The sequence below is a fragment of the Uloborus diversus genome, chromosome 9, assembly GCF_026930045.1.
Source record: "Uloborus diversus isolate 005 chromosome 9, Udiv.v.3.1, whole genome shotgun sequence".
NCBI classification, from domain to species: Eukaryota; Metazoa; Arthropoda; class Arachnida; order Araneae; family Uloboridae; genus Uloborus; species Uloborus diversus.
The window spans coordinates 81,889,552-81,913,040 of record NC_072739.1 but is presented as its reverse complement, the minus strand read 5'-3'; the positions used below and the strand labels follow the sequence as shown (position 1 = coordinate 81,913,040).

Sequence of the window (23,489 nt, the reverse complement as noted above, 5' to 3'; positions counted from 1 at the left end):
TTACACATTAAATTCAAAACTTTATTTCATACATAAAACTGTACATGTAATTATGTAGAAAATAATACAAAAGTGAATATGAATTTTCAGAAACAGTGGGCTCTACGATTCTAATGTTGTTTTGACATTATTTCTATAGGCATGATATTTGGAAAGTTAAGATAATTTTTACATATTTATCTTTTTTAAAAGTACATACAGTATTAGTACATAAAGCTTTTTACCAACAAGTTTGGTGATTAAGATGGCAAGCAATTTATATGCAATTCATGGAAAAGCAAAAAATCAGTTAAATTCAGAATTAGGAAAAAAAATGCCATGATTTCAGAGAATTGCAGTGTGATTTTTACATAAGTCAAACATCAGCATCAATAATCATCATCTGAATCTACAGCAGCTCTTCTTCTGTCAAACTATGAACAAATTTTGCATATAAAGTTAATTTTGTATGAAACCTTTTGCACAGCTATATGAAAACATCAAACTCAAAATAATTTAATACAATAGAAAAGAAAGTGCAAAATAAAAATAGATAAAAAGTAATAAAAGGTTCCTTTTAGTAATGCCTGATCTATTTTTCCATTACAAAAAATACACTCACTCATGAAAAACTGAAAACACTTTCAAGTTACTCACATACTTGATACTTGGTATTAAGATAGATTTCAAAATGTTTCAGCAAACACATCAAAACAAAAATGCTTGTTAAACGTCTCCAAAACAAGGTTGTTGAAGTTTAAAATTAAAATTTTAGCTATTAGAACAAGACAAAGCCTTTAAACAAGACCATAAATTCCTTTAAAATGAAAAATAATCAGTTTAATAATTTAATTTGCAAATCTCGAGCTTTAATACGCCACCTTGCAACGATTCAAGAAATCAGCCAAAGATTTAAAACATTCCATTCCTCCTCTGGCATTAAAACGTAGGCTTCAGACAGTTTGTGATATTAATGTAATTTTAAGAGAATAAAAAGGAAAATAAAATAATGAACACAAAGAAATATTACTGCTATTAATTAAGTTTAAAAGCAGGTTATAAGTTACTAGATTTGTTTGCATTACTTCTTTCAGCAACCATTAATCAGAGATTGTAGAGCCTCCTATAGTTTATTTAAATTGTGTGTTAAGTCATTAATATAAAAAAAATCCTACGAAATTGCAACTCAAATGAACTGTTGGAGGCGCTGCAGTCTTTGCACAATGGCTACTGAAAGAGGTAAAACAAAGGCCCATCAAGCTATACAGTCAAACCCCATTAACACGAACTTGCTTAATGCAAAATTTCACTTAGAGTGAAGTAAATGCCACTCCCCGTCAGATAAAGCTACAAATTAGTGTTAAAAATCAATCGCTTAACACGAAGAGGACTTAGGCAAATTCTTGCAAAAGGCGAAGAAAATTTTATGGTCTTGAAGAAAAAGGGAGAAGAAAAAATTAAAACCCCATCCTTTTACATGAAATTATTTTCGAAAGCTGAAAGATCGGATGCAAGCAACATGGATAGCAGAGAGAAATTTTTTTGCTGGTTGTAGGAAAATCGTGAAAATCTTGTTGCTTCAAGAAAAAACAGACTTTAGCTGTAGACTATGCTTACAATAAAAAATCTTGGATGAACAGTGAAATCTTTAGCAAGAGGCTGATAAACCTAGATTTAAAATTTCATCATGAAAAAAGAAGAATTTCTCCGATTCTGGACAACTGTTCTGCCCATGTAGAAGTTTAAGGTTTAACAGCAATAAATTGTGTTTTTTTTTACCCGCCAATACTGCAGCAAAAATCCAGTTTTATGATCAGTAGTTTAAAATGCACTGTCGTAGAGAAATGCCCCAGATAGCCATTACATGTTTCGAATTACTTGTATTTCTTACTTAAATTATAAATATAAATGCTTGTGTGTACATTTTTGAACAAATGTACTTTGGTTTCTACATTTTCTGAGTCACAAAAACAAAAAAACTTGTCTGCTTACACAAAATTCAGTAAACGTGGAAATTGGTTAATACAAAATTTGTTTAACATGAAATATTTTGGCGCCCCTGTCAAGTTGGTATTAACAAGGTTTCACTGTAATAGCTACAATGATACTACACACCAATGCAAAGAGCCACCCACTTCTATCTGTCCAATCAGACATTTGCCTTGTCCATGCCGAATTGCAATGTTTTACCTCTTGGGTTAATATCTAAAATCACTGCAAGGTGACATATCCAAGCTCTAGAAGTGAGATTAAATATATCAAGTAGTCATTTGAAAACTTTAGAGTTCCATTATGTAAAACTGCAGCCTGCAAAGCTAAAAAATGGCAACAACAATTTCAGCAAAAAAGAAATTTTTTCGCCATTTTGGCCTGTTTTACAATCTACTTATGATAATTCTCACAGAAATTATAGAATGTGAGGATAGATTTTGAGAATTGGGAGTCTAGGCCATATTTCCAATTGTTGCCAAATTTGTGGATGCCAATGACTAAGAGGTAACGTAATTCGGCCTGCTCATTGTTTTAAATGATGATTGCAAAAAAATTGGCAACTGTGCTAAGCTGCCAGTTATCAAAATAGCTTGGCGCCTTTTTCATTTATGTTCTGTTAGGATGTAATTTAATTGTATATACACATAATAAACGATCTAATGAGAGGTGTCAAATGGAAAACAAAGCATCCATGCTTCAAATATTGCTGTAAAAAACTAAATCACTGATGCTATAGATACACTGACCAAAAACTTTGATGTTTTATAACATTGATTTTTTTTTAATGTATTACGGGCATTTCTGAATATATTACTGATTTACATACATACTCTAAAAAATGTTTTTACATGGCTGAGTAAATAAATTTGGCAGTGCATCTATGAACTAAGTTTGAATTTGACTTAAAAACAGAAAGGAAAACTTAATCTATGAAAGTTTAGGTAATAATAATAATAACAATTAATTATAGAATATTTTTGGCTTGACTAGGTAAATCAAAAGTCAATACCAATAAAATAAATATACCAAGAAAATATTAACAATTAAGAAAAACTTTTCATTTTTTATGTAAATAAAACACGCAATTAATTTAATGTTTAGAAAGATTAACAAATTATCGAGAACAGCAACTAGGAAAAAGCTCTTTCATTTTCAAATTAAGTGATTCGAAATAATACTGCAAGTAATTACAATGGCTATAAACATGTGTATCCCGGGTACATTAAAAGTGATATTTATTGCTACAGTATTTATTTTATCTGCTTAAACGAGAATACTACTTTAATTATTTTGGACTCTTATATCGTCGCTTCAGAGCAAGAGTAGGATATCTTACTGTTATTCCTAGGTTTAGATGCCTTACTGTTGCTCTGAGGCGACGATATTTTATTTATACGCTTTTTAGAAAAAATATTGAATAATGCTGTAACATTTTTAAAAGCTGCATTTTCTTTAGTTATTATCAAGTTGTAATGAAACCTTTTAATTCAAACACAAAAGATCAACATAGAAAAAACATTGAACACAAAACATCAAAGTTTGAAAAACATTAATGTTTTCAACAGAGTGGGAAAGAAATATTTCAATTTGAGAAGCAGTACTGCCCCTAAAATCTTGATATTGAAGAGTAGTTTTGTAAAATTTGGGAGCTGTTTTAAGACATTTGCTAAATTATATTTTCAGCAATGAAACAAAAATGTTTTTTTAAGAAATGTAAATTTAGTGTGTGCATTTAAAAATTATTGGAAAATGACTTCAGTTACAAAAAAATTTTATCGCTTATCTTAAACAAAATCCAAGAAATGGTGCAAAGAAGTGGTCATGCAAATTCAGGAATATTTAGGGTATGAAAAGTGCTAAAAATTAAATGTATATTTGCACCTAGTTTATGAATAAAAATAGTCATCTGAAATCATTAATATGGTACATTGACTTGACATCTAGTTTTGTAATTCACATCTTAAAAATATTCAGTTCTTTTTTGCATTGCAAAAAGTTTGATGCACTTTTTAATATTGTATCGTCTTTCACACGTTTTGAATCGTAAATTGCGATATGATGGCGCTTATTTCCCATGATGGTTTTCAAAATAGCGACCTTGGATTTTGCACCCCTAATTTTAAATTTCTGATGCACTGAATTAGCAATTCCTCATCAAGATGTAAAAATTACAACAATGTAATTGCCCTATTTTATAAATGGGTGCTTAATAATTTTTAATTTAAAAAAATGTTCAGGGTGGCGACAGGAACTGTAAAAAAAGTTCCCTGACTTTTCCCAGATTAAGTTCACCAAATGTCCCTGATTTATGTTACCAATGATAATGGTTTCCTTTCTTAGCCCTACCTGAAAACCATTGCATAATACATAAAATGTTAAACTAAAATGCTAAATAAAAAAATCTTAAATTAATTTAGTAACAGACATTGAAATGCAAAAACAATTATTATTTTCAAAATATATATCCATATGGCTTTAAAATAAAAAAGTTTTAAAGTCTGAACCCCTCACCCCATTTGTGTAATCTGAGGCGACAGCAAATAATACCATGGCAAAAGACAAAATTGATTTAATTTAGCAAATTTTAGGAATTAAATTAAAAAAGCCAAGTTATAACTTTCAAGATTTTATTGGTATTAATGTAAAAAAACCATAGATTTTTTCTTGAAATCGTGATTGCGGTAGGCTGATTACTTCAAGACAATGAGTAAAGGCAAGGAAGCTAAGTCTTTAACGACTGTTTCCTATTTGCCTGTAGGGTTGTTTATTTTACATAGCATGGAACGCATGGAAGGAAAATTCCAGCTACGTAAAATAAACAACTTTATAGACACAGAAGCAATCTTAGGAAGTTCATCCTAAGATTCAATGCTTTGACCTTGAGGAAAAAAGATGCACAAATATGTGGCAGTGTATAATTGCACCTCATTTTAATTTTACTTTTTCAAAACAATAAAATATTGGAAATGCATAGGGAATTAGGGTACTTAATTTTGCAAAGAAAAAAAATCATTTAATCAATTTTCCTCGATTTTTTTTTTTGAAGTTCCCTAATATTTCCCTGATTAATAAAGCTCCCCGGCATTTCCCTGATTTGTCACCACCCTGATGTTACTTAAAGAACATTTTTTTTAATTCTGAATTCTAAGTAAAAAAGGTTAATAAAAAACAGCTTAAATTTCTTCAGGTTGATGGATTTTTACATTACATAGAAATAAAAAAAGGTATTGTCAAAGAGGTTTATACATTAACACATTAAAATGAAGCTTCAGGTAAAATAAATAATTCATTATGAATATTTAACTACCTTATTGCTACACAAGAAATTCTTCGAAAGTAAAATTAAGCTATAAACTGTTCCTTACCTTAACAGTGGGAGTATTATGTTTGATTTGACGATTCACTTCTTCCAAAAGATGAACAAATTCTTTATCATCAAGCTATACAAAGACATTTTAAAATTAAATCCAACATAATGATTAATTCATGATGGAAATTGATTTGCACATAAAGAAGAAAATTAATGAGAACACTCAAAATTACTACAATCAATCTCTTTATGGAAAAAATTGAAATAACTTCAGCTAGTTCATCTTGCAATGTTTATTGCTATAGCATTAAATAATAGCAATAAACAATATATACACATTTATTTAAAGGTTTCAAAGTCAAAAACCTTTCCTTCTTTCCTCAGCAGTCATTTGGGGCAGCAATTCTCTACCGGTGGTCCGATGAACCTGCATTCAAGCATTAGGAAACTTGTTATGAAAAGGTTCTGCATAGTTAAATGCGAGCATTCTGGATTACACATAAAACAGGACAGATTGTACCTATAAGATTTCACAAAGTGTGAAGATAACATTTTTTTCTTCTTTACTTTTACAGATATGCTGACTGTTGTAGGGGAATGTGAGGCAAAGTGAAATAATTAAGATGAATTAGCTTGTTCAAAATGAAAAAATTGGAAATTTGCTTTGAAAATTACAGAACATATAGAAAGAGCAATGTATTGTAGAATAAAACTTGCTTTGAAATAATCCAGTCATTTGGTCAAAAAAAAGGGGGTTACCTGGAAAGTTTTCCAGGAGTTTTGAAAATTGGATATTTTATAGATTTTGATGTGCTCTTTTTGAATTTCCACTTTGCCACCTCGTATCTTTGCCGCTCGCTCGGCCACATTGAAAAAATGGCATCCAAGAGCGGTATTTTTACGATATCTCCTTTCTGACTTATTTTGCGACAAAAAAATCATATACAACATTAATTTATGCATTATATATATTAATTTACATACAAAACTAAACAAGAAAAATTTTTCTACAATTTATGTCATAACTTTTTTTTTTTTGTAAAATAAATAATTTAGATGTACGAGCGTTGAAAAGTGTTTTTTAACAGCATTTTGGCATAGATGTTTTTGATGGACCAGAAGTTACACCCGTCCATCGTCTTCAGTATCGATTGAGATGCAGTGGCGGATACAAGGGGGGGTGTCATGGGTCCCCCCCCTCGCAACCCACAACAGTATTTGAGTGTTTGCTCGAAAAATAAAAAAATTGATCGAAACCGTAAAAAGTGCAAACAAGGAGGGGGGATCATGGGGGGCCATAACCCCCCCCCCCCCCATCAAAATCAGTGACAATACTTTGTAATCTGTTTTGAGGTTCATTGCATTAAAGTAGTGAACATAACTGCTTGAAAAAAAAAGAAAGAAAAGCCGGACACATAATAATTAACGATAAATACTTTTCGAATTTTTTTTTTTTTTTGGGGGGGGGGGGGTATTAACTGTCATTTATAATATATGTATTTAAAATATGTAGACAGTAAAACAGCTTTTCTTGAGACAGTCTGCGGCGCTGTGTTTAGGAGCCAGTATAATGAAAAGCAACAAAGAAGTGTCAGACGCCCGATCGCTTTTTTTTTTTTTTCTGCAACAAATTTAATTAACGATAGTTGATTAAATTTGCTGTATGGTTAAAACTGTATCCAAAGCTTCAGGCATCGCTTCAATTGATAAAACCTTTGAGTGTGTAAATGTTTTATTTTATGTAAAGTCTCTGTAGATTATAATTTCTTTCTGTTGTAATTTTTAGACAGTTTCGTTTTTAGCCATGCTGAGTTTATTTTTAAATGTGCTGTAAATAGTTAATTAGTTCAAATCAGTGTTTTGGATTTAGTATCGTGCAAGAAATGTAAACTGTGAGTGTCGTGTTAGCGCAAAACCTCATTATACCAAGGGTCTCATAAACTAGCCCACCGTATCAGACGGAAACCCTGTCGAAAAAAAAAAACCGCGTTTGTTTGAAAAAACTACATATAACAGGTCAATTTATTCTGACTCAAGGCACTCTTTGACGAATTACAATTTTATCACGGCACTCTACTCTATTTCAATTATGCACGCATATTGAAAATATGGACAGCTTGCAGCATCCCTCACCCCTCCTTGAGGCACCCACTTTGGGAACCCCTGACCGATTACAGAAACACTGAAGCGCTCGGGAGACAAAGCAGTGTAGTCTCTTTTTTTGGACTGTTGAAAAAACTGAAGAACCCAAAATCCCCGATGGAAACACTGCGACGTCTTCGTCAACCTCCAATATTCACAATTAGAATTAATCAGTCGGTCAGTAATTTATCAAGTTCGAATTATATTTATAGAATATTTGATTTTTTAAATTAGATTTTCGCCGCATGTTTTACTTTTATTTTAAGTGTTGTTTTACTATTATTGTAAGTGATGTTATTTTTCTGCATGCAAGATGGCTGTGTCAAGTATCATGCAAATTTCTAATCTAAGATGATGGATATGTGTCTAATACTATACAAATATTTAATCATCCAGGGGTTTTGTAATACGAAATTTCCGAAAACTGAGTTGTCAATTTCTGAAAATTTTCGGCTTACATTCTAAAACTGAAAAATTATTTTAATTGAAAACTTTTAAAATGATTTTTATTAATTATTTCAATGATTTTTGTAAGTATGTTTGAAGAGCTTTTAATATTTCAATGATTTTTGTTTCTATATTTGAAGAGTTTTTATAAGGAGGGGAGGGTGTTGTTCGAATAAGAAATTTTTTGTACGTAAGACTACTACGTTCTTGAACATGACCACCCGCCCCCCTCCTAAAATGAAATCCTCTATCCGCCCCTGTTGAAACGTCATGCAATTTTGTTCTGTATCATCTGCGATGGGATCATCAAATTCATCATGAGCTTCTTCGTTTTCTATTGCATCATTCGTTTGCTCGAAAACTGTCTCCTTTTTTTCCTCTTCACTGCTATCATGTGATGAACTTTGCGAATTCTCACAATTACCACCTGTACAATTAGTACACATAACGGAGCATTTTAACCCAGCTTTTCTGCATCCACAGGCTTTTTGACATCCTTTTTTGCATTTGCAATAAATAAGTCTTTGTAAGGATTGTGGAACTGGGGATTCAAACGTCATTAACCGAGAAATTAACCAATTCTTATTTCTATTCCACCCCTACAGCTCTGGGTTTTTTTTCATTCCCACACCACTGCTGAATCTGGTGATAGGACCGAAAAGAATGCTGTCTTGCTACTGCTTCTGTTGGAGGTAGCGACGAAATATTAAATTAACTTTTATATGGGGATTTTACAAAGCATGTAGGCGTTTAAAGTCATACTTTTCTTGCTTTTTTTTACTTTTCACTTCACTGTAACCGCATAAGTCAAGAAGGAAGTGTTCTCCAGCTTTAGCAATGATCTCTGGATCAGCATTTGGATTTTTGAATGCTTTAATAGACTCGCTTAAATTTGGATTTTTTCGAAGTACATTAATAAATTTCGTTTTTCCTTGCTTGAAAAGGGCACATGTTGTATCACAGTCACTAAAGGCATGCAAGAATAAAATATAATCTGCGGCTGTCTTACTGTCGTACGCTGTCAGTTATATATATTTGTTGCAAAATTTTTTCCTTTTCCTGTGTTTCCTACACGTGTTACAATAACTAAACCTCGAAGTAGTGTGGGAATGACTTATTCTGCGATAACGCGTTTTAAATAATACTTTACGGCGCTCGTACGTCGAAACTATTTATTCTACAAAAAAAATTGTTATGACATATATTGTAGGAAATTTTCTCTAGTTTAGTTTTGTAAAATATGTTTTTATCGTAAAGTAAGTCAGAACGGAGATATCCTTAAAACACTGCTTTTAGACGCCATTTTTTCAATATGGCGGCGCGAGCGGCAAAGATACGAGGTGGCAAAGTGGAAATTCGAAAAGAGCACATCAAAATCTATAAAATTACCAATTTTTAAAACTCCCGGAAAACTTTCCAGGTAAAACTACCAGATGACTGGACTAAAACCCATTTTTTAAAATTTTTGGCAGTAAATTTGTGCCTTCAAAAAAAGTGGAAATTTTGCACTCATTTTTTTATGGGGCAAAGTGAAAAATGAAATATTTTTTATTTGATTGTAAAAAAAATATGTTTATCAAATGAATGAGTAAATGAAATAACGAATAAATAAATGAACAATAACGAAACAATAAACTAGTTAATTAATATAGGTGGAAAAATAAATGAACTAATAAAATATTAATGGAATAGAATAAGGCAAATGAATAAATGAATGAAAATATAAGTGAACTATTTGATGAAGGAATGTGAATAATTAATTAATAAATGAATGTGTAAATGATTTAGTAAATGATGTAAAGAGTGAACAAAATGAATTACTATTTAACTTTGCCCCACATGCACTTGACTAATTGTGCAAAATATTTAAAGCACAAATTTGCCTAATATTAACTAAATAAATACTGCATTGAATATTCGTAGGTTTCAATCAATATTTAAAATTTTAAAATAAGAACTTTATTATTTGAGAACAACAAAAATAATTTTTGACTTACAACACAATATTACAATTTATTACAAAATATTACAATACAGCAATCAAATTTTGAAAATTGCTTGCAATATCATATGCTTTGATCATCAGAAGTAATTTTTTCTCGACTGGAACAGACTACGTTTTTTACTACATGGTTAAAATATTACCAGATAGGTAGTGCAAAAAGCGGAGTAAATATTTCAACCATTTCACTTTGCCCCACTTTTCCCTACTTCAATTCAAACTCTACTATTAGGCTAATACACTAGCGAAGAATGAAAGCAACAGTTTTTGTTATTTAAAAACTAGTGGTACCTGCACGGCTTTGCCCGTAATAGGAAAATTAAAAGGTTTTTTGGTTCGCCTGAAAATTTACAAATAATGTATGGTGAATTTTCTCGCCTATTGGCTTGTGCCTATGAAACGGTTCCAAGTTATGATATTTTCGTAATTTACTCGTCCATCTTATGATAATTTTGTTCTTAAAATTGGAATAGAAAAAGAACCACATCGAATTTTCGAAAAATCGCTTCGAGGTGCACACTTCCATGCAACAAACTAACTTTGTGCCAAATTTCATGAAAATCGGCCGAACGGTCTAGGCGCTATGCGCGTCACAGAGATCCAGACAGAGAGAGAGACTTTCAGCTTTATTATTAGTAAAGAATATTTCAAGCACCTTATTTCTTCAATTTTAGGTAATAACTACTAGATTTAAAACAGAAGAGACACATTTAGACTGCTCATATATGCCCCCAAAAATGGCCCATAGCTAGAAGTTAATAATTTTATTAAACCTAGCCCACCAGAAGCGTTTTTGACAAATCCGGTTAATACACCATTATATTCAAAACAAATCTAGAAAAAATAAGTTTTACGTTTCAAAACTGCTCAATTGACCTAACTCAAAAATTTTTACTGTCAATGTTCTTGAGAAGTGATCATAGTGCTGCCATTAAAGAATTTTTTTTTAAATAATTTTCACTTTTTTTTTTTTTTTTTTTTCAAAGTTTGGGAAAATTGAGCTGTCTATATATGCTTCTATCTCTCCCTTAATATTGATTGTAATAATAACTTTTTTTCGAGTGTTTTTAACGATAACTGTATCTCAACAGTTGACACTAACAAGACACAAGCTATAGTTCAGCTTGAGGACTTTGTATTTTCCAGGGATGACGTTTTACTTCATTTGGAAAAAATTAAAGAAACTAAGGCTCCGGGGCCAGATAATATTTATCCGAAAATTTTAGTTGAATGTGCAGAGGAATTAGCAGATGTAATCGCAAACATTTTCAATGCTTCTTATAATTCAGGGACAGTGCCAGAGGACTGGAAGCTGGCTAACATTACACCGCTCTTCAAGAAAGGGTCTAAAGGGAGTGTGGGAAATTATAGACCTGCGAGTCTAACTTCGGTGGTTTGCAAAATTTTTGAAACATTGATGAAAATTAAGATAGTAAATTTTCTAGAGACTAATAATCTATTGACTAGTTTTCAGTACGGTTTCAGGAAAGGTAAATCTTGTGTAACTAATTTATTACATTTCTATGACAAAGTTACCATGGCTTTGGACAATAAGAAGCCTGTAGATGTTGTTTACATTGATTTTCAAAATGCTTTCGATAAGGTACCGCATGTTGCTCTACTTAGCAAATTAGCTGATATAGGAATAGGAGGGGAAACTTTCATTTGGGTAAAAAACTGGCTGACCAGAAGGAAACAAAGAGTAGTTGTAAGGGAAAATTATTCTAATTGGAGTGAGGTCTTAAGCTGGGTTCCTCAAGGATCAGTGTTAGGGCCTGTTTTGTTTATTGTATTTATGAACGATATTCAAAAATATTTCTGGGAACATGAATTGTTTTGCTGATGATGTCAAAGTTATGGGGACTGTAGAAAATGAAGAACAAGCAAATCAGCTGCAAGAGGATCTAGATCATATTACGGAGTGGGCTGATAAATGGGGTATGGCTGTTAATGTTGGGAAATGTCAAGTGCTACATTTAGGGCATGGAAATAAGTGTACAAGTTATTATTTGCAAGGTTCAGTCATTAGTCAGGCGGACAAAGTTACTGATCTGGGGGTCTTAATAAGTCAGGATTTAAAGTTTAGCCAACAGTGCAGCATTGCTAGCAACAAAGCCAATAAGATGCTTGGGTTTATCAATAGATCTATTTCAAACAAATCTAAAGAAGTTCTTCTGCCCTTATATAGAAGTTTGGTAAGACCCCATTTGGAGTATGCTGTTCAGTTTTGGTCTCCTTATCTTAAGTAAGACATTAATGTATTGGAAAGGGTTCAAAGGCGGGCTACAAGGCTAATAAGTGGACTTTCCCACTTAGATTATGATTCCAGGCTTAGAAGGGTAAAAATGTACAGTCTTGAGCAAAGAAGAGACCGAGGGGACATGATTCAGCTGTTTAAATTTATTAAAACGATAGATGTTACGGGGCTAAAGTTTAGCACTGAAAACAGGACAAGGGGTCATTGTTTTAAGCTATTTAAATCTCAGGCTAACATGGATATTAGGAAAAATTATTATTTTAGCAGGGTAGTGGAATCCTGGAATGGCTTACCGGAAGAGGTGGTAATAAGCAAAGGAGTAGACAGTTTTAAGAGGGCCATTGATCTTCACTGGGGATTGTAAATCGACTAGGACCAGTCTAGCTGGGCCCAGAGCCTGTTGCTGGTCGTCACTTTTGTATTTGTATTTGTATGCTAAAAATGTTTTTTTAACCAAATTAAAGTTGAATGTTTTGTGTTTTATCCTGAAAAAACTGTTAAAATTTATATATCTTTCTCCTACCTCATTAACATTTGCATTACCCTGAATATTATTCAATCTACCAAATTCCTTATAAAACTAGATTCTCTCAGAAAAAAAAATGTGAGATCCTACCCCCCCCCCCCCCTTTTTACAAGGATGCCTTTTTAAGTTGAATAAAACTAAGACTTCTGTTACATCTTAATGCTGGAATTAATGATAAAGCAGAAGACTATACTAATAGCATTTTGGCGGAAATAAAACACAAGCATTAAATTTCAGATTGATTAAAAGAGCAATTTTATGTATAAAGCTAGGTTCTCTTGGAAAAACTATTGGCACAGTAGAGCTTATAAAGGCTCTTGCACCATTAAACCTATTGGAACCAACCAACCAGAAAAAAATGTTCCCGTGGGGTGAGAGGATATCTCTCTCTCTCTCTCTTTTTGGGGACTACTCACTATTTTGGAGTATTGACGAGTTATAGTGGATCAATAGCAGTTCTGGTGATATAACGCAAACATGAATGTTGTTGCACACAGTTATTTGATCATTTATAATGATATTTTTACCGAAGAAAATAGAGCAAGAATTTCAAAATTTCTTTTTAAATAATTACATATAGTAGATTTAGTTTTGGGGAGACTATTGCAATAAACTTTTGGGGTCCCTTAGAAATAAACAGAATTATATAAAATATTTTTCGCGTGCCTCCATTACAGTACATAAAACACAAAGTTTCAGTTGAATCCGAATAAAAGTTACATATATTATTCAGAATATACCTGTGATCGTATTTGACCTGTTCGAGCCATGTTGATTATCATATTTTCTAACATTTTACCATTTTCTGGCTTTGCAATAGAAATTGTGCTCACTGAAAAATAAGAACTTTTTTTAGAGACATGTACAGCAAATTTGCTACTTTTATTGAAACTAATATACCATTTAAAAAAAATAAGTATTAAAATAAACAAAACAATATACCTCATTTATTTTAATAGTTTTTTTTATTAATTCAAAAACTGGTTAAAACAAAAAATAAGACTTAAAGATTAAGAACCATTATATAAACATTACCCTTTACATGCAGCAACAAAAATGACGAAATGCTAATTTCCAATGTTGTTTCAGATCGTTTTATGCATCAATGCATCTACAACAAATACATACTCGGTTCTTTCCCAATTAATCGTGAAGATATGTTAAATATAAGCTTTTAAATTCTCAGTTTAAATTTTTAATATAAATTTGGTCAAAAAAATTCAACCATTTACCATATTTTATCTCTATGCAAATTTTGAGTATACCTAAAATGGTCTACAACAGTCAAAATGACTGTGAGTTACTTTTGTTTATATTTTATTGGAGTATTCCATGGGAAAATAGCGATTTTAAGTGTGTAACCTTGAGCCATACTTTTCTTCGAAAAATATTTGTTTGTGCACACTTTTAGAATTTTTCTTTTGTTGTTTTCCAACAACACAAGTCAGACTTTTGACTGAATTAGAACTGAGGGTAAGTAAAAGATGTTTGAAATATATTTTCCATTTGTTTAATCAAAATGTTTCAAGTTCAACTATACTCGTTATAATTAATACTAGAACTCACATAACATAATTTCTTTTGTTCCACACATTTGTTTAATTGGAAAAAAACGGTTATATTGACTGTTTCCAGCAGTTCTAGGTATAACAGAGTATATGGTTGTTCTAGTGTTAATAAGTACTATGATCTATTTTTTAAATTACACTTCAAAAAAAATTTAGGCAATTATGATACACATTACAATTTAATGACTGCTTAACATGACTTAAATTGAAATGACTTGAGGAACATAAAACTAACTCTAAGGTTTTGTGTCAAATGAACATGGAAAAGAGATATTTTCAACCACCATTTCTGAAATTTCATTTTTTAAACCTCTTAAAATAAAACTCAATTTAAAGCACAAAATATCCTGTGACATTTGAGGCAGTGAGAAGCAAAGGGATGTAAGTGGACATTTTCAAGTTTTGAATAAAACGCTTATGAAGATTACATCCTAGGTAGGCTTTCATTGTTTTTTTTTTTCTAAATCATGCTGTACAGCAGCACCTACGAGGGATACTGTACTATCTCTTGCCCCAAGACAGAGGAGAGGTTCCCCTACAATTAGTACTGGTTATCTCCAAATTTTTAATTTTGCCACTTACATCCCTTTGCTTCTCGCTACCTCATTTGTGCTTTTCAGTTCATATGAGGTATTGAAGCAAATGGTAGTTTAAAAATTAAAAACAAAAAACTTAATGAAAATTTCTAAATTTTTAATTCTCCAGTTGATTTTTACTAAATTCTATTTTGTAGTATACACTATTGTTGATCAAAAAGAAATTGACCATCTTAGTAACTTGTATTAACCATCTTAGTAACACATTGTTTCAGCTATCAGTAATACTGGTTATGCTATTACAATAATGGTAAAATTAGAAGTTTTTGGCAGTTTTTGATGTGGGTTTTTCGACATGAGTTTAAAGTGGAATTTTGCCCACTGGAACATTTTACTCCATTTGCATCCAAATCTATTCAAGCCAGTACCACTTAATGAAATTATTATTAAGTTTTGAGCAGTATGTATCTTGACTTTATCAAGATTTTAAAATAAAAAAATTTTGAAAAAAAAATAGAACCGACTTCAAAACTGCTCTAAAAAGTGAAAAATAATTTTATTCTTTAAACACCATCGATAATACTTTTAAACATAATTTTTTAAGTTGGCGCAAAAACGATCGATAAAATAATTCACAGCCATAACTCAACTACAAGTATAAATTTAACCAGGTCCAGTTTCTTCACTACCACATGCATATTTGAGTAACGATATAAATGTTTCGTTCCTAACTTTGGATGATTTTTAGATAAAAATATGAACGAAGCATGGTTACACTGGATTTTACTTTTTGTTTTTGCGCCAACTTCAAAAATTATGTTTAAAAGTATTATTGATGATGTTTAAAGAATAAAATTATTTTTCACTTTTTAGAGCAATTTTGAAGTCGGTTCTATTTTATTTTTTCAAATTTTTTTTTTTCATTCTTTTTAGTGTAAATGTAGATATTTCAGTAAAAGTAAGAAGTTACCCTGTAAGAAGTTCGGCTCTATATCACTGTATTGCTTTAGAAAAGCCTTTATTCAAAATTATCATTACAATTACTATTAATGTTACTGTTATATGGCACTGAACTTTTATAACAATGAGTTTCATATTGTCGCGTAGATGAAGATAGCGAAGACAATGTGAAAGCCAAATGAAGCGAATACTCGTTATTCTCAACTCGAGATCTTTATTCAGAACCACGAATGAACATCTCCTTATATACAACTTGAACTATTTGGAACTTTCCAGACTTGGAAAGATACAGAAATAATAGAACATTCGAGAAAATACGGGAAACAGTAGAAACGAAATTTTAGTAAAATTCACTGTGTCCTAGTCGGGATTTGAACCCGAGTCGCTCGTGTGGGAGACGAGAATTCTACCACTGAGCCACCGTTATCCATGGATGACAAGTGCGAACTTCGCTACAATATCATTTTAATCATTTAATAGGGAAATTGCATAAAATTTACTGTTTTTTCCCATAACTTTTTTCTAAAGAACAAATACGGTTGAACAAAGTAATGGGACCTAAATTGAGCCATCCCCCATCCATTAAAAAAAGAATCATCAAAATCGGTTCACTAGGTGAGACGCTATGAGTGGACAAACAAAAAAAAATACATATGGTATGAACTGATAACCGCCTCCTTTTTGAAGTCGGTTAAAAATAGTAATTAGTCTAAGTTAATAATTAAGGACTTTTAGAATGGGGTGATAAAACACTTTTTTTTTAAGTCAAGAAATGTTGCAAATATGCAAATTGAGATTTTTTTCATGTAGTCTTCCTTAAAATTTTGGCGATCATATCATGTTAGTTAATTACTAGTATCATATCTAACTTTTTCAAATGACTGTTTGAGATATCAATTTTGTTATATCATGCTGATATTTCAATCATTTGAAAGGATGGAAACTATTTTGATACATGAAGGATCAAGATGACTAATTTTTTTAGTTTTTCTGATAATTTATTAATTGTGGATTTCATTTTAGTACTTAATAAATTTATTGGTAGCTGTATTTTTTTTTTTTGGAAAACTGCTAGTTTTTAAAATAATGAGCATTCAATTGCTTAATTCTTTCTTTTGTCTTTTCCAGTAAATTTTATCATTATTGACACAAACTTAAAGGTTATTTTACTCTAGGAATTCATTTTTGAGTAAATACTTTTTTCAATATTTTTAGTCATTGAAAGTATTTTTTTTTTTTCTTGTGCATCATATCACATTTTCTAAGGAAAAAACATTGCATAAATTTATATCTTTAACTGTAACATACATTTAAATGTTAACCTGATATAATCTTTTTCCATGAAGAAAGGAGAAATTCTTGATAATTTCTTTTTTGCAAAAAATAAAGGAATTTCATAAAAACATTTTGTTTTTCATGAAATGGGGACCCAAAAAATAAAGCCTGGATTGACCCTGCTCCAATATGTTAAGAGACAACACTTTTCACTTTGAGGTTACAAAAAAATCTTCAAAAATTCCAAAAAAATAAAAGTAAATTTTACAAAATCAAAGTTTTCAACCTTCACTGTTTTCTCTTGATACTTACATCGACTTCGAGCTTCTTTTGATAGTACTTGAGTCAAAATAGTATTTCTAAACTCCTCTTCCTTCGCTTTTTGCTCTTCTGCTGCTGCTTGGTTTCCAGGAGCACCCTAGAATTGTGCAAAATTCAGAATTATTTAAATTAATGCCTTGAATAACATTAATGCGTAAAATATTTCCTGAAGAAACCTTGTACTTTATGCATAGAATATTATCTACTTGATTATGTAAGCCCAGTGGTTAGAACTAATGCATCGCTACAAAATGCAAGACTACTGAGGTTGTTACTTTTACATAATTTGTAGCATAATAAACAACTTTTAGTAACACAGCGCAAAAAGTACTAGTTTGTTGAAATTCTTGCTAAGTACTTTGAATGTAACTCTACTAAGGAAACAATGTTTAATCACGAAAAAATTTCATATCAAACTGGTGCAAATTTTACATGAGTCCATCAGCAGCCACAATGAGGATGTCCCTATGAGGCAAATGTTTTCGAATGAGAATTACCAAAGCGCTCGAAAGCAACAAGTTTTTTTAATCAATAACTGCGTTACTTGATTCAGTAATTGCTGTTAATTGGAAGTCTTGCGATTGAAATCACATGTGCGTTAGGTTTTCCTAAGATAACTAGTTTAAAATAATGAACTGCAAGCCATTTGTTATATTAAAAATGTCTATTTTATTGGTTCATAAACAGAATTTCAGCAATAATTAAATTACACCTCAAAGCATAGTCAAAATTTGAAACGACACTAATGCCACTACCCCAGTTTTAAAATCAGATGCATACTTTTCTTCCAACAAAGAAAGGGGGGGGGGGACTAACGAGAAAATTTCACCAAAACTAACTTTTCAATCTCACATTTAGAAAAAAATGAAAGCAAAATCTTTCATTTTTTTTCGCAGTAAATGATTGCTGAAATACTATAAAGATTACTTCCATCACAAGTTTGAAAAAGGAATAAAAGTGAATATTAAATCATAAAGTATAAAAAATTTGAAAATAACTTGCGTCGTACAAATTTAAATTTATTCAAAAGTAGAACACAAAATTCAAGAATTTCTCACTGGATTGTGCTGTCCTTGCAGCTCTGCTAAACGTTTAGCTCGAAGGATTTGCAATTCCTCGTCGTCCATGATGTTTTCAAAATTCTGAACACAACTGGAAAGTAGGATTGATTGATCGATTTGAAAAAAGATCAATAAATAATTTTAAAAAAATGAGCCAATGGAAAATTTTCTATAAACTCGCGAGGAAAAAATTTAGAAAAATTATATCTGAAATTTAGTAATGATCAAGAGCATCGTTGTATATATGTAAGCATTTACGTATGATTAATATATTGAGATAGCAATTCCAAACTTAACTTTAACCGTTAATAATTACTTGATTGTTTGTTTGTTTACTTTCTTGCGGTAATCCAGAAAATTTATGTAAGCATATCTTTATTTCCATCTTTATTGTAGATCCTCAAAAATCGAGTCTATAAAAGAGATTTTCATACAAGTAATGAACAGACAATGTGTTTTAGAATGAATTAAAAGCTACGCAATAAACTGTATTACAAAATATCATGGGAGTTTTAGGTCTTTGGCAGCTTTTGGCTCCGGTTGGGCAACCAGTGACTTTGGAATCTTTGGAAAACAAAATATTTGCTGTTGATATTAGCATTTGGTTGAACCAGGCGTTAAAAGGTTATCGAGACTCTCAAGGCGGATCTGTGCCAAATGCACATTTATTGAGTTTATTTAGTCGATTATGCAAATTACTGTTTTATAAAATAAAACCTATTATTGTCTTTGACGGGGGATTTCCTGAATTGAAGAGGCAAACCATATACAATAGACATCAAAGAAGGGCTACAGTGAAACAAAATACTCGCAATTTAGGACTGAAAATCTTAGCTAACTACGTAGAGATGCAAAGTATGAACAAAGGAAAAAGTGACAAAGTAGTTTTAAATACAAAAGAAAAGGCGCGTGATGAAATTTTCAAGCTACCCCCACTGCCTGAGAACAATTTTGATGGTGAATATGAAAGTTCTAGTTTCGGAGAAGCAGAAGAAGTAAAATTCGGTAATTTCAGCCGAGAAGATATAAAATACTTGAATCAAATCGATCTTGATTCTGACGATTTTAACTGTCTCCCTCCTGATGTTAAGCAGGAAATCTTAAGCACTCTGAAAGAAAGTAGAAAGCATCGCACGTGGGATCAATATGAAGAACTTCCGGAGGAGTCAAATGAATTTTCAAAACATCAAATGAAGTGCTTGTTGAAGAGACGTAACATTCAAAGTAAATTAGAGCGGGTGCAAAAAGAAATTAGGGAAATCAATTCAGCTGAGTTTGTTTCCAACTATACCAGTGATCATGTGATTGGAGAAACAAATAAAATTATGTCTGATGATTGTTCGTATTATGTTCTTTTGAAGAAAATGATTAGGAAAAATGAAACAAGCTCTAAGAAAAATGTCACTGATGAAGCAAGCTCTGCATCAGTAATGCTTGATACAAAAAATTTATTTATTAAAGATATGGAAAACATTGATGTTGATGCAGTAGAAAATGAAGTAGATGTTAAAGTTTCAGATGTAAAAATTAAAGAAGAAAATTTTTCTTCTATTAGTTATGAAGATGATGAAGATGTTGATAACCCACCTCTACAAGAGGCAATAATAACATCTCTTAAAGAAGTTAAAAAGGCTGATGAGTCTGATAGCCTTAGTTCAGAGTCAGAAATGTTGCCGCCTGATTCTTCAATAGAACAGAAAGAGATTGTTTTCAAATTAGGAGAAAATCTGCACAAGAATAAATCAGCTATAAGTTCTGCCTTTGATTTAAAGCCCTGTCTTGTTTCAGCAGAAGTAAATGAAGTTGATTTAGAAGGGAAAGAAAGCTCAGTTAATCAAGTTTGTGATGACGAAGTTCAAATTTTGCCTGAAACAAATGAATCAGGCTTTCAAACTAAGAAGTTATTGGATGAAACTGTCAGCATAGAATCATCTAGTGAAGAAGAGCTTATACCATGTGATGAAATTGATGGTGATGAAATCGTCATTCCAAAGCAAAATACAAAATGTGAGAAAATTACTCAGCCAGAAGATATTAACTCTGATTTTAAAAATGTTGCTGATGATGTGTTTGACTCAAGTTCAGTTACACAATTAAGTGCAATAAAAAATACCCCTGATTTTGATATAGTAGAGAAATGTACTGCTACTTCTTCTGGAAATGAAACATTAAGTGAAAATGTTCATGAAGAAAGTCGGCAGGTTTCAACTAGTGATACCAAACAGTTGACCGCTGAAGAGAGTTTTGACAATTTGGAATTGCAAGAACACCTTGAATCTGCTACTGCTTTGCTTGAGGCAGAAAAAGCAAAATTAGATCGCCAGTCCAACACAGTAGAAGCCCACATGGTTGAAGAATGTAAAGAGCTTTTGAAACTCTTTGGAATACCATACGTCGTTAGCCCTTTGGAAGCTGAGGCACAATGTGCTTTCTTTGATAGCATTGACTTGACAAATGGAACGATTACAGATGACAGTGATGTGTGGCTATTTGGAGGAAAAAGAGTTTACAAAAATTTTTTTACTCAACAAAAATTTGTCGAGTTCTACAAAGATAAAGAAGTGTTTTCCCATTTTGGATTGACACGGGAAAAGCTCATTAATTTTGCACTTCTCACTGGAAGTGATTATACTCTTGGAATTGAAGGCGTAGGGCCAGTGACTGCTATGGAAATTATTAGTGAGTTTAGTGGAGAAGGAATCGATGCTCTTCATAAATTTAAAGAATGGTGGAATGAAGCAAAAGTACATGCTAACCCACCAAAAAACAAAATTAGAGCAAAACTCCTCAAGCTAGATCTGCCTGCTAACTTTCCTGAGGATAATGTTGTTGATGCTTACTTAAATCCTGAAGTTGATAGCTCTGCTGAAAAGTTTTCTTGGGGTCGTCCAGATTTAGATGCCTTACGAGATTACGCAAGAGAGAGATTTGGTTGGAATAAAAGTAAAGTCGACGATGCTTTGCTTCCGGTAATTAAAAAGTTGAATGAACGGACTACACAGTCTCACTTGGATAGTTTCTTCACCATGAATTTGAAAAAAACAGACTGACTTATTTCCTAGCAAACGAATAATGTCTGCTTTGAAAAAAAATGACGTCTCCTGAAAAAAATGAAACTGCAGAGGAAGGAAACTCTGGAAAAAACCTAAAACGACGTTCAAAATCTTCTAAAAAGGCTATCCCTCCTAAAGTGAAAAGGAAAACAGATTCAAAATGCACAACGAGAAAAAATAAAGTGAAACCAAACACAGTAATGCTTAGTGAAGAAAGTTCTGATGATGAAATGACGTGACTTCATCCTAAAACTTTTATAATATCTGAAAGGAAATGTAATTACTTTTTTAAATTATTGTTTTTTTTTGTACATTAGATGATTTTAAAAAGTATGAATTATGACCAGCATTATTAGCCATCGTACACCCAGGTGCATTTCTGACTGGTTTTCAGAAACATTGTGAATTGTCCATGACCTATAAGTCCAGAAGAAAATGAATAAAGGTGTGAGGGATCTTGTCTCCTGCAAATTCTCAGATATATACATATTATGTTTTTTGGCATTTTGAATCAAAAATATTTATGCTTAGTGGAATGATGTGACTAATAATACGATTATATTTACAACATATGTAATGTTTTCAAAATCCACTGAAGTGCTTTATGTTAAAACATCCTGCCTTTTGGATAGCTGGGATTGATTTTTTTTGGATATTTATTTTATTGGGTAAAAATGTTTTTCTAAAATATTATTCTTGAACCAAAGCAAGTCCTTTTCTGTAGATTCAATGTGAGGTCATGTTTAAATGCATTGTTACTTTACAGAAAAAAAATTGAATAACTTCAGAATAAAATCAATTTAGTTTTTTTTTCTTCAACTAAAGATTTTCCCTCTTGTTCCCCTTTTAAATTTTATAAATAAATGATTGAAAAAATATGTATGAATAGTTGTGCTCTATCATTAAAAGGTATGTACAGTAGAGTCAGGGTTATCCACCATACCAGTGACATTTACATTTTTTTATTTAATTAATGCTACAAAAATCATTGGAAAATAGTATGCTGATAACTTGCAGGTGTCAGTGAGTGTTTATGTGTCAACCAATAGCATCAGTGAGTGTATGTGTCTGTGAACTGCTTGTGTGCATGAGTGTGTATGTGTGATATCTTACTTAATGTGGGGGGAATTCCCCCAATGGAAATTAGTTGATCATTGAAAATGAATCAATGGTATTAATATATTTGTGAGTTTATTCTAGTAATTTTTATATATTCATTAAACTCTCTTTATTATCCAACAGTTTAACTTTTATGCTGACCTGTTTGTGGAGGATAACCAGGACTGTACTGTATATAATTATAAAATTTCTAACTATTTTCTGATAAAGGACAATTATTCTAGAAAATGTTATCTCTTAAGATTTTATTGCCTTGTTTAATGTTTGAAGAGGATTGGTATAACCGGAAGAGCTAAGGTCATTTACTTTGAGATAAAATTTTTACTGTAATCATAAATTCAAATAATGCTTAAAAATTTATATCTGACTTGTCTGCATCCTGCAACATTGAAAAGTATTTTTTACTGCTGCACATATCTGCATGACTTTTGACTTTGATCTGTGGTAACTTTTCTGATTAAATTACAAATAAACTGTTGAATTTTTCTAAAACCTCTTTTGCTCTAACAAAAAAAGAGGAATTCAAATTTGGTCTGGTCACTAGTTCTCGCGCCTAAGTAGTGTAGATCTAGAAATCAGTTAGTAGTCTAGATATAAAAATCAGGTTTCAAAGTCTGGTTACAGTGACCTAGGAAAGTTTTATGTCATTGAAAAAGAGGGGGAAGAAAGAAATTTGTATGGCTAAAAATAGATTTTTCCCTTGTTAAGTGCAAGTGGTGCATTTCTCTACATTGAGCTAATCATCTCTGAAAAAAAAATTTTTTTTTTTTTTTGAAAGTGAATAATTGAGATACATAATGTAATGGATCTCCTGTGGATAATTGAGAGTTCACCATAGTTAAAAATTTAAAATGTGCAGCATGTAAAAAGTTGGAGGATCACAGTTGAAAAGAGGACAGTCTGAAAAAAGTTTCAAGCTCTGGACCACGAAGGACTGTCAT

General features: G+C 31.6%; 2 protein-coding genes across 2 annotated transcripts; one reads left to right on the top strand and one right to left on the bottom strand.

Annotated features, from left to right (window-relative positions):
• On the bottom strand, positions 1–18,471 carry LOC129229926 (programmed cell death protein 5-like). Its single transcript, XM_054864306.1, has 5 exons — positions 18,374–18,471; positions 17,307–17,412; positions 13,396–13,487; positions 5,337–5,411; positions 1–413 (listed from the first exon to the last, which is right to left on the bottom strand). Exons 1-5 carry the CDS (start codon positions 18,440–18,442, stop codon positions 369–371), a joined length of 387 nt encoding a protein of 128 aa, XP_054720281.1. The 5' UTR covers positions 18,443–18,471; the 3' UTR covers positions 1–368.
• A 264-nt stretch (positions 18,472–18,735) lies between these two features.
• On the top strand, positions 18,736–22,456 carry LOC129229827 (DNA excision repair protein ERCC-5 homolog). The gene has a single exon (XM_054864201.1). It carries the CDS (start codon positions 18,880–18,882, stop codon positions 21,424–21,426), a length of 2,547 nt encoding a protein of 848 aa, XP_054720176.1. The 5' UTR covers positions 18,736–18,879; the 3' UTR covers positions 21,427–22,456.
• Positions 22,457–23,489: the final 1,033 nt, after the last annotated feature.

What these genes read in the sequence shown, in the direction of transcription:
- LOC129229827 (XM_054864201.1), top strand. Translation starts at nt 18,880, where the DNA reads ATGGGAGTTTTAGGTCTTTGGCAGCTTTTGGCTCCGGTTGGGCAACCA.
- LOC129229926 (XM_054864306.1), bottom strand. Translation starts at nt 18,442, where the DNA reads ATGGACGACGAGGAATTGCAAATCCTTCGAGCTAAACGTTTAGCAGAG. An exon ending in TGCAAGGACAGCACAATCCA is followed by an intron (nt 17,413 to 18,373) that starts GTGAGAAATTCT and finishes GCACAATTCTAG; the next exon opens with GGTGCTCCTGGAAACCAAGC. An exon ending in ATAATACTCCCACTGTTAAG is followed by an intron (nt 414 to 5,336) that starts GTAAGGAACAGT and finishes ATTTGTTCATAG; the next exon opens with TTTGACAGAAGAAGAGCTGC.